The sequence below is a fragment of the Lissotriton vulgaris genome, chromosome 9 (genome assembly GCF_964263255.1).
Source record: "Lissotriton vulgaris chromosome 9, aLisVul1.2, whole genome shotgun sequence".
NCBI classification, from domain to species: domain Eukaryota; kingdom Metazoa; phylum Chordata; class Amphibia; order Caudata; family Salamandridae; genus Lissotriton; species Lissotriton vulgaris.
In genome coordinates this window covers 82,460,786-82,473,041 of record NC_141697.1, presented here as the reverse complement: position 1 = coordinate 82,473,041, position 12,256 = coordinate 82,460,786, and the positions used below count along the sequence as shown (strand labels likewise).

The 12,256-nt window shown below is 43.2% G+C and overlaps 1 protein-coding gene across 1 annotated transcript in view; it reads left to right on the top strand.

Annotated features, from left to right (window-relative positions):
* Positions 1–2,714: 2,714 nt before the first annotated feature.
* CHURC1 (churchill domain containing 1) overlaps positions 2,715–12,256 on the top strand; it is a 67,471-nt gene continuing 57,929 nt past the window's right edge. The window contains exon 1 of the mRNA XM_086937104.1: positions 2,715–2,877. Within this exon, the coding sequence (XP_086793230.1) occupies positions 2,839–2,877 (39 nt within the window). The 5' untranslated portion in view covers positions 2,715–2,838. The remainder of the gene's footprint in view (positions 2,878–12,256) is intronic.

Genomic DNA, 12,256 nt, shown 5'->3' with positions numbered 1-12,256 from the left:
GCGGACATTCAGAACGGAGGCGCGCCCGGACCTCCTTGTCAAAGGATTGTCTAATATGTTGCTGAACATATTCTGCCACCGCCGGGGACGGGAGCCAAGCCGTCGAATTAGGGTGGATTATGTCTGCAGGATCAAAGGAAAGAACCTGAGGGTGACTAGGGGCATCCACAAAGTGATCTTTAGACTTACGCTTCTTAGGAGGAGGGGAAAGCTGTTCCGAAGAAGAGAGATGGCCTTCACTTTTGGCCTCTACGGCCCTTTTTCTCGTGGTGGAAGTGGCCATAGACTTGGCCAAGCGTTGCAAATCAGACGCATGTGGATTCCCAGGTGAAGAGGCATAATGTCGAGAAGCAGGGACCCAACCCTGCTGCTGCGCATATTCAGTCAAATGGCGCTTAAGAGGAGTAATGGCGCGAACCAAGGCTCTATTCATTGATTGTTGGACACCCCTATCCAAAGCCTCCACCAAGCCCTGTTCAAGAGAATCAGAGGCATCCTCATCATATTCGTTGTCATCTGCATAATATATGTCTGCCATTGTGAAGCAGATCAAAATACAGCCCACTAGATGATGCAGAATGAATTTGCCGCAGGCAAAAATTCAGGGGGAGTGCAAAAACCCCACAGCAAGCTAAATAACAACAAAAGAATGTTGCACCAAACAAGTAGAGCGTGGAGGGAAAGCTTGCCGTAGAAAAAATGACACACTCTAGGCAGAGCCTATGCTTGTTTTCCTTGCCTGAAGCCTATAATAGCAACCGGCGTCTGAAGGGGTTAACTGGGAGGCCGTGGGCGAGTCTGTCTCAAAGGACGTCCTGTCAGAAAACTCTGGTTCATGCAACAAACACGGAGCGCCGGAAATGCCAAAACGCGCATGCGCGGGCACCAGCTGCTTCCCAGTAGCAAAGGCAGAGCTCGCGCCTACAGCTCGAGCGTCCACAAACCCCGGAATTCCTCTCCACAACTGAAAGCAGGGCAGGTGCGAGGCGCCCGACTGCTGAAAGGGAGGTGAGCACACGCTCCCCGACCCGCCGGCAACGAAAACCGGCGAAGGATCAGATGCGCTGAAGCGCGAAATGGAACCGCAATGAAAACAAAGCGAGAGAGCTAACGCGGCACACAGAGAACGCACAAAGCCGCAAGAAGCACAGCAAAGCGTGAAGGTAATGCGGCAAATAGCGCTAATACAGCACACAACAATAACACAATATCAAACAGCAAAATAGCAAAGAGAAGCAAGAGAGCACTTAACTGGCTGCGGAGCAGCAAAGAAAGAGTGACTATGCCATTTTATACCCCTGACTATGGTTGTTGCCCATGTGTTTCTGGGTAATGTAGTTTATTGTTTTTATGGCTGCTGGGCATTTCATTAAAGAAATGAGATAGCATAATCAAAGCCTCCTGTCCTGAAATAGAATTCATAAGGTCTGTCTCGTGGCCGTGGTAAATGCCGGCCAGGAATCCTAAGGCTCAGCAACAGCACAGGTGCAGAAAGACAATCACTGGTGTGCCCTGCGCTGCTGAAACACGAAAGCGGATGCCGGAGTCCGCATTATCTCAGCAGCCCGGTGACGGTTCCCATTGCTGCAGATCGGCTGATTACATTAAAATAGTCGCCTGCCTCACGCACATCTGGATTAATCCCAGCCCCCATGGTGTGCTGTGACTGACAGCAGTAACATACATCGACACTGCTGAGACTAGGGCAGCTCCTCCCCCCTCCTAATTGGCAGTAGTGTGGACTGTGTAAGCAGCGCGCCACGCTGGCGCCGCAGCAAATATCGCCGCATTTTCGATACATTGTAGCGCCGCTCTGACTCAGCCACCAGAGCTGAGAGGAGGAGATTGTTTAACTATTTAGGAGCTCAGCAATGCAGTCTCTCTCTGGAGCAGCAAAGAGCCGGTGCACAGGCGCCGCTGGAGGTGCGCGCTGGCAGGTGGCAAAATGCATGACAATGCATTTCAGTGCGGTGATGCGGATCACCGCACTGAAATGCGTGAGCGTCACACCTATTGTGTGATACTTGACAGGACTGCTTCTTGTAGGTATGATGTTGCTTGTTGTATCATATATCTGGAGGCAATGACAGAATCAGCAAAATACAAGTCCAGCGTTACACTATGCTAAACACAGATTTTTAGCTTTTGTTTTTTAAAGCAACGCCCTTGATTACATTGGCCACGCATCTTTGACAGACACCCCAGTTTTTCATCCCAAAGCCCTGCCAGTAGGTAATTCAGGCATTATGGCCCCCTGTCAGAACCGTCTTCTCCAGGTCACGTGATTGTAGTATGCGTTCTAGTTTTCTTTCAGAGAGATAAGAGACCATAGAACGTTCGAAAGTCGGTGAAAGGAAAAAAGGAACTTACTTGAGCAAATAACTAACTCGGGTCTGCCTTGAGTTAGAAAGGCGCGTGACTACCATATTGCTCTAACACTGTTTTAACTTCAGGGTGTTATGTGGTTTGAAAATAAATATCTTTCCAACGAGGCAATGCTAGAAATATATGTTGACTCACATGCCCCGTTAAATAAAGTAGAATCAGTGACATAATTATTCAACAAGCTACAGTTTAAACTATTTTGAATTCCTAGTCGATTAGTTTATGGGAAATCAAACGTGTTTCGAGGTTTCTTTCTAGTCTAGCGGTGCCCATTGCTATCCGTTTCAAGATGGCGCCCGCTGTGCACCTTGAAAGGCGGAACCCAATTTTGTGACTGAGTCGGAGTAGTGAAAGAGGAATTGGTCCTCATCGCTTGCGTTTCCGCTAAACTACCCCCAAATAATATTAACGATAATATTTAGAGCAGCACCTCCGAAGTGAGGACCAGGTGAAATGTGTACAGACTGCGTGACGAAGGAGTACCCCGAACGGGTAAGTGTAGTAGACTGTCCTCCTGTGACGCAATATGCTCAGCCTTAGCCTACAGCTACCTCTACAATACGAATGGTAGTCAGCGACGACTTTTATGCCCATGGCCGTGAAGCCAAATGCTTTCACTTGCATAAATTAAGGATTGACTTCTTTCTGTTTCTATTTGCACTCGCAGATGGCGCGAACGTTTAGTCTCGCCTCCGGAAACTCGAGGTTACTGTCTTCTTCTCTTCTATTTAGCTGCCAAGGTTTGAGATTGCTAGTGTGACATTTTCAAAGTTTCAGTGTACTTATGAGTGAACTTCAAAGACCAATGTGTGATACTTCAGAGTCACATTTTCTTGTGATTAAAGTCAAGCAATGAGGTCCCGAAACCAGATAAATACCAGAAGTTACACCAATATGATAAACTTGAAACTGTAAGAGGATCTTGAAACTGCTGCAAAGCTGTTGTGTTGCACTTCAATAGTTGTTGCTGGTATTGTGTCCCTATTAGGCTCCAGTTCCCCTCCTCGCGCGTCCCTGCCCTCGCGTTTACCCAGCTATGACATCAACTGGCATTCCAGCTGATATTTCCCCTTTGACAGTTGACATAAGACAGTTGGTGTCTTTCTTATCGGGCTGGCTGCGACGCTTGCACTCCGCTCCAGCCGGTGTGTTGTATCATGATGTAAGAATAAACTGTTGCGATGTCTTTCTCCTGTTTCTGTGACCAGCCGCGTGGAATTACTAGGTCACACTTGGAACTCCTGTTCGTTCCAGGTTCCCTGGTGATTCTAGAGTGGCAGTTGCTGAGGCAGGAGCGGAAGACCTTACGCTGTTGAATTGAACTTCAATAAAGCATATATTCTTGGAATATCACCTGGTTGTTGCTAACTTGAACATTTTGGCGACGATTTCATGGTGACTTCAACAGTGACTTAGAGTTTCTTGTCCCGTTTTTCTACTCGGACCCAGCGCTTCGTTTAAAACATCCGACATCTTCAAGCAGAATTGGTAAGTTGATGCACTTTTTCTTCCTTTCCCTCTGAGGTATTTCATTTTTTTTATATTTCCGCTCTTTTCCCTGCTTTCTCTTGGGATAAAGACGGTTGCGCGCGCATTCACTTCAAAGCGCGTTGCTAAGCAACACTATGATTACAAGGCACGCACACGCGTAACGTGCCACCATTTTAAATACAGTTTTATCGCTGCCAATCAGTCTTTGCCAACCACGAGTGATTGCGCGTAGAAGCTACACAGACACAGTGATCTCTAACAAGCCGCGCAGCAGGTACGTTACGTGTAACCATCTTGAATGCAGCTTTCTTTATACCAACCAATCTTTGCCAACCGCGAGTGTTTTCTACGCGTAGCACGTAATGAGCGTCCATTTTGAATGCAGTTTTGTTTTACCAACCACAAGTGACTATATACATTTGTGCTAATAATTTATCGTGGTGGTGTTTTCTGCACTACTTTTCTTTATCAACATTTTATCAACTTTCTTTGCCCCTTTCTCTCAACCAGGAATTATATCTGATTTATTCTTTTGGTCTTTTACTTACTCATTGTTGCTAAATATCAATTGATTATTACTCCTGCATTGGCTTAAATCCGCATAAATCTCCAACAGCAATACTTGTTTATATTTCCACCAGTTGTGCAACTGTACTTCCATGGCTGCCAATCAAACAATAACTCCAGCCCCTCCGTTCCTTATTGAGGGTGACACTCCGCCAATTGAGTGGGAAGAGTGGATTGGTATCTTAGAAAATTATTTAGAAACTATTGATGGTCTCAGATTTCAAGCTTCAAGGAACAGAGCCATTCTTTTGGGAAAGCTGGGCAACATGTCTTCAAGTTTTTGCCTGAAATTATAGGTGCAGATGGTGAACCCATTGATAATCCCTATAATGAGGCCAAACAAAGACTTTCAAAATACTTTGGCAAACAAGTCAATATTGTGATGCAAAGACACACATTTTACACAGTTCCTCAAAAGGATAAAGAGACTGGTAACCCCTTTACGTGAACTGTCTGTCTAATGTGATTTTGGCCCAATGACTGATCAACTCATCAGAGACCAATTAATTGTACAATGTAAAAATAAAAGGATGCAAGTAAAGCTTTGGGCAGCTAAGAATCCTTCACTAATGGAAGCAATTGCCATCGCTAAAGTCGTTGAGGAATCAGATAAATGCATGCAATAAATGCACGCTCTTGAAGCGAAGAAAGAAGACACAATAAATGTGGTGATCAAAAATGATAAAGGGAATTCTTCAGACATTGATGCAAAGTCCATGGTTGCTAAGCCTTCTGATGCCAAGTCCAAGTTATTTGCTGCAAAAATAAAGTCAAGAGGAAATTTCTCTGATAACAAGAATACATTTATAGGTTGTTTTTGTTGTGGCAGTATGACTCGTGCTGCAGATTTTTATGGATGCTTTGCTCGAGATGAATTGTGGGAAGAGAGGCCACATCAGCAAAGTGTGCAAAAATCCATCTATGAATAGAGTTGCCTTTGTTGATGATGATGATTTAGTTTCCCCTGACATTTCACTTTGTGTTGAAGATGATTGTCCTGGGGCTACCTTTTATCTTAAATGGAGTTCCGGTTACACTGTTAGTTGATCCTGGCTCAATGTTCACCATTATACCATTTCGCAATTTTAATGAGTTATGGCCTGATTTTTCACTCTCTGTTAGTGATATCACACCTAAAGGCTACGGGGTGAAGTAATCAATATCAAGGGTGTCATGGAAACTACTTTTGAATTTAAGGAAAGGTCAGCTTTGGTAAAAAGTTTACATTTCTGATGATGGTCCAGCAATTTTAGGATTGGTACAACAACATGACCTTCATATTATTTTAGATACTAGGTCTGTTGACAAAGTTTTGGTTGTTGATGATTTTCCCAATTTAGACTCTGTTTTAACAGAGTATAGTTCTGTTTTCAGACCTGATTTGGGTAAGCTGTTGGGGTACATCCATGAAATTAGGCTCAAAGAAAATACACAACCAGTCAAAGATAATCTCAGAATAATTCCTATTGCTATACGAAAGGAGGTTAGGGATATGCTTGAGGATATTCAGAAGCAGGACATCATAGAACAGGTTGAGGCCTCCAGAGTGGCTTGCTCCGGTGGTCATTACCCAAAAGAAAGATGGGAAGCTTTGTTTTTGCGTGGACCTCCGGTCTCTAAATCAAAATATTACTGTTGACAAATTCCCGCTTTTTAATATTTCAGAGATGGTCCTTCTGATGGATAAGGCTAAATTTTTCAGTAAACTTGATCTTAGGTCAGCCTATCATCAGGTGGTGTTACACCCTGATTATAGGAAGTTAACTGCATTTTTAACAATTGAGGGAGTTTTTCAATTTAAAAGGCTTCCTTTCGATATGGCTTCAGCAGCTAGCGGTTTCCAATGTATGATGCATTCCCTGTTGAAGGGTTGGAAACATGTACATTATTTTCAAGATGTATGTATGTATAGGCATTTATATAGCGCACTACTTACCCGTAGGGTCCCAAGGCGCTTCGACCGCTGCGAAACCCTTCCTGGCTTCCCTGAGAGATGGTCCCTTAATGGGTATCTCCAGGGTGAGACCAGGCATCCCCGGCGGTCTGGTGGGGCCGTTAGTGAAGATGAGGCAAGCTAATGCCCAGAGTTGCCGAGTGTGATCGATGATCAGAGTGGGCACCGAGGCGAGAGAATTATCGAGTCCGCTGACCCTGGTCCAGAAACCTGCCGCGCCGGGAATCGAACCCTGGTCCCAGGCCGTCCTCTGCTCTCAGGTCTGCCGCCTCTAACCAGTGAGCCACACTACTTCACAAGATGACATACTCATTACTGGTGATGATGAATTGGAACATAATTCCAATGTAGCTAAAGTTTTACAAATTTTGCTTAGTGCTGTTCTTACTTTGAGAAAGGATAAGTGCAAGTTTCTGATAACTGAGATAGATTTTCTTGGTTATACCATTTCCCAATCTGGAGTAAAACCGAAGGAAGATTTATTGAAAGCCACTAGACTTGCACCTACTCCTTCTAACAAGGAACAACAAACTTAGAGTAGTATTCGACTAACCCCAAAAACAATTTTGGACTTAGTCGAATACTACTCTAAGTTTGTTCCTAGTTTTGCTAATAAGACTGAAGCTTTACGTGTATTACTTAGAAAAGGTGTACAATTTTTTGGGAATGTTCAACAAAATGAAGCTTTTGATAATATAAAAAATGAAATTGTTAATGCTGGAATTCTCACTACTTTTGAACCTGGTAGAGACACTTAAATTACAGTTAATACAAGTGGTCATGGGATTGGTGCCATTCTTTCGCAAAAGAAAAATGGTATTGAGAAAACAGTGGCTTTCGCTTCTCGCACGCTTAGCAGTTCAGTGGGAAACTACGCTGCCATTGAGAGTGAAGCTTTAGCTGCTGCATGGGGTGTATTGCACTTTCGCACATATGTGTGGGGTTCAGATTTTTCCTTGGGGACGGATCACAAGCCACGCATAAGAATTTTGTCTCCAGGTGGCGCTAATAATGGTTCTCCAAGGTTAATGCGTGTTCCTTTTGAGAAAATGCGAGGTAGAGTAGCGAAAACCAAGTTAATTCCTCATTGGTTTTATGAAGAGAATACTTCTTTTCCTAACAGAAGTCCTTTGATTAAAACTGGAAGTGTTGAAGTGGGTGATTTGGTCAAGGTCAAATTCGGCAGAAAGGAATTTGGGTTGAATACATTTTCTGATCCCCTTAAGGTCAAAGAAGTTCACAGATGGCATGTGGTTTTAGAAAATGGCCAATGGCTGCGCTGAAGCCATTTTGAGTGAAGTTCAAGTCGGCGGTGCAGACTTCTGCGCGCTGTGAACACGTATACGTGGAGCCATTTTTTGAATACTTAAAAAGCGGAAAAAGCGGCATGCAAATTTCACGATAGTGGAAATAAAGGAGGCACGATACTGGGGCATGTGAAAGCGCATATTGTGTAGGATTCTACAGGCAAGAAACTGAAACATGAGGTATACAAGTAAGAATTGTTGGGAAAATAAAATCTATATGCTGTATACAAAAGAAACCTTACTGAGAGCTGTGAATAAGCATATTAGGGATTGCGGACCACTCCTGAGATAATAATTTGTGCAGTGCAATCTCAATAAATCATGGCCAATAGTAACAAATACAACTTGTTACCCCCGCAAGCGCATTTGGCAGTTTCGGGCGAGCCGCCATTGAAATGGGAAGAATGGCGGGAGTATTTCAACATTTCTACATGTGATGATGAGGATGAACCACTTAAGCCAGAAGAGAAAAAGAAAATATTACTACATTGTTTGGGGGCTGGTGGACTTAAGGAGTACAATAAAATTAATAAGAAGGTACAGGAAGGCGCACAGGGTGATGTGTTCACAAATGCTTTGGAGGATTTAGATAGTTATTACAAGCCTACCGTCTGTGTTGCAGTGAACCAATATAAATTTTACCCCCGCAAACAAGAGAAAGATGAAAGTATAGAAGACCATGTTTCAATACTAGAAAATTTGGCGCTTACATGCAAATTTGGGGAACTGGATGATGATTTGATTAGAGACCATATCGTAATGTATGCAAGTAATCCCAAATGTTCAGGATGTACTATGGGCTAAAGGAGAAAAACCACTTAATGTTGTAATAGAAATAGTTAAGCGGTCAGAATTGACAGGAAGGTGTGCCAAGGCAGTAATTAATGAAAGTAAAATAAAGAGGAGGAACCTAATATAGTGGCTAAAATAAGTGGTAGCAGGATAAGGCCAAAAGCAGGAGCAAAAGTAGAGAAAGTGTGATGTATGATCAGATAGGGGATAGAAAAGAGGACCGCAAAGAAAATGTTAGAGATGCGGAAGCCACAAACATCTGGCTAATGACTGGAAATGTCCTGCACGCAATGTAAAATGTAGTAAATGCGGCATAGTGGGGCATTTTCAGAAAGTGTATCACAGAAAAATGAGTGGAAGAGACAGATTGGTTGAGGGACACGAAGAATATGAGGGGGATTCATCTGAAGAGTCAGATTATAATTTGTGCTTACTTAATGTGAATGAGGAATCTGAAGATCAAGAAAAAGAGAAAGATAAGAAGAGGAAACCTATGTGTAAAGTTGCAACTGGTGGAGTGAGCATTGAAAAAGTTGTGGATTCAGGATCACCCTGTACAATAGTCAACCGAAAGATATGGAGGGAAACATTTCAGAACGCACTAGGTCAAAGCATGGAAACTCCAGATATCACGCTAAAAATTAAAACATTTACAGGAGAACCTATACAGCTCGTAGGTTACAGAGAATTGAAATTTGAATTCAAAGACAGAGAAACCACAAGTAAACTATATGTCTCAGCTAAGGGTACCATCGGTGTTAGGGTGGAAAGACCAAAGAAAATTGTGTATAGCACTAAATCCGAACAGTGCAGAACCTGTGTTATTGACACAACAGGATAAAACATTTGGTTCAGCTATAGCAAGGAATCTCTCTATTTCATTTATTTTATGGCGCTCTGTTGAAGTGAAAACTCCACATGGTTGTAAGGGTAAAACACATCTTTATTTATGAGCACGCACGAGGAGCGTGATTCTCCCCTCGCCAGCCCCAGGGTAACTGCCTCTGAGGGAATCCTGCATGAAAACCGTTCTAAAGCCCATCACAACATGACATCTAGGTATAACATGGAATACACAATTAAGTGTTAAAGATCCCGCCTTACCTTGAGAAAGTACAAATGTAGGTTCCTAGTGGAGGAAAAAGATTACCTCAGCCATACCATTTTGGAGGAGGAGTCCGACCCAAGATTGACTTATTGGGGGCTATCAGGGCTGCACCTGTTCCTCATGATAAAGACCAGTTCTAAACATTCATGGGCTTGATCGAGTATTATACCAAATTTGTTAACAATTTCGCAGGAAAAACTGAAGATCTCAGAATGATGTTGCAGAAGGGGTGCACATTTGTTTGTAGCGATGTTCAGCAGATGGCATTTGATTTGATAAGGATGGACATTTGTGGGGCAGGTTTTTCTGCTCCATTTGACACTCCGCTCAAAATATTTTTGACAGTAGATGCCAGTGCGTGTGGGTTCGGGGCAGTCTTGTCCCAGGTACATGTGGAAACTAGAAAAAAAATGTAGCTTTTGACTCGCTCTCTTTGTTGGAATGTGAGAGCAACTGTTCTGTTATAGAGTGTGAAGCTCTGGCAGTAGCCTGGTTGGTCGAGCATTTTAGGACCTTTTTATGGGGTCTGAAGTTTTGCATTGGTACAGCCCATAAAGCTTTACTCAAAGTTTTGAGTCCTGGCGTAACTGGTAAGGGCTAGACTAGGCTGGCTTCCAGACTTCAAGAGTATTGTTACTGTGTTGAGCACATACCTGGTTAGAAGAATGCGCAAGCTGACTGCCTATCCACATACCGGGTTAGAATAATGTGCAAGCTGACTGTCTATCACGTTTGCCTTTGAAATGTTATGGGGAAAATAGACATGGTGTTTCTGCATGTGATCAGGAAGGGACTGTGGCTTAATTGGGCAATGTGCACTCCTCCACATCCCCTTCCTATGGTTGTTAAATACATTAAGTAAGTCTGTTCTAGAAGTTCTTGTGGCTCTTCCTACTTGATGGATGGTTAGTTATGTTAGCTGACAACTATCCGCCCTAAAGAATTACTAAGGAATGTGGGGGCGCATCCCCACCAACTTCTTCCAATATCTCAACTTAACTAGTTTCTGCCCTCCCGCACAGGTTATGATAAGGACCGACATAGCAATCCATCCCTGATTCCATCCTGCCCCCTTGAATGTCTTGGGTAGTGTTGACCCCCTCCCCATCCTCATCCGCATGTTGGAGACAGTGGTCACGATGACTTCACCGGTCTCTGTACTGCCTTTTCTCTAAAATTCCTCACTGCTTTGACACCCCTTCCTTGGATGCCACCTAGGAAGGGGTGTTAGCAGCCTGTCTCGAGGAGCTGGGCATGTGGTATCCTGTAGCTCTTCCTACGAGTGAACTCTGAACCCTTTCAGAGCTGCAGACTCTTATCTTCTACAGGTCCCACATCACGGAACCCACAGGACTCCTAGAACAACATTCTCCTACTGCTCCGGCCTTAAATGCTTTGGAACCCTCAAGACCACTATCCACACTCTGCTGTAGCTGAGGCTTCAGAACCTACTGAATCTGTGTTGACTCTGTAGTAGCTGTTCTGCCTGACATGTCCACCTTTCTACCAGCATCAAGACCCTCAATAAGCATGAGTTTTAACCTAACAATCTGACCCTGATTTTGTTGTCATAGTCGTCATGGTCCTATTGGTGAACTCTGCTCTCTATTTCTGCTCCAGCTTTTTTATTTTGTGTGAATACTTTTATGTACTTTTCGGCAGGTATTGGCCTGGCAACATAATCATTGGCGAGTAAATCATAATAGGTATCATCTCTATATGCATATAGGATCCACATATCGGCAACAAGCCCTGTATGTCCCTCTCCTGAGGACTCATGCCCTCAATGCCGCCCTTTCTCGGTGTCCATTCTATAAATTGTTCATCTGTACTGACATAACCTTATCTGTTACTTCTATTTCATCCATCATTCTCTCTTTTTTCTCAAGTTCCACTATTTAGCCCAGATCTTTTCCTATTTCAGATTTTTTACATGTTGAGATTGCTCTTGCATTACATCATCTACAAGGTCCTTCTTCCCTGCTTCAGCTTTCACGTTCATTGCTGAGCTCAATGTTTCTCTTAGGCCCAGTGGGCAGATCTTTGTTGCACCTTTGGGTGAGGGTGGTGAATTCTTGCAAACATTGTTGCCTTACCCTGGCACACCATTGGCTGTGCAAATTTCCAATTGTTGCTTACCTAACCAGGCACATACCTGTGACATTACACAGGGTTTTGGACAGAACATAAGAACGAGTCTTTAATTCTTGATTGATGGATCCAGAAACCAGCATCTTCAGATATTTGAAATGAATCTCGCACTTAGAAAGTAAGTCTTGGCTTGCTCAAAGATTCCATAAATGAGTCTCATACCTACTAATGGCAATTCTACTTGAAACCTCTGGTGCAAGGCAGAGGCTACTTGTAAAAAAAAACTAAACTCATCCTCTACAAGATTCGAGGGAATGACAGGCATTTTCCAATTCCCTCCAAATTTGTGTAGATGCAGTCTTCTTAGTTTCTAACTTACTACATGATGTTGAAAAATAACTGTGGTATGCGTTCATGATTTGGTAAAACTATTGGAAGTCTCACAAACTTTTATATGACAATAAATGGTGTTCACTATCAAATCAAATTACCATATTATAGTCCCAAACAGACATCAATTTCCTAGATAAATGTGGAAAGAAGTTGTATATTTGTAAAAAC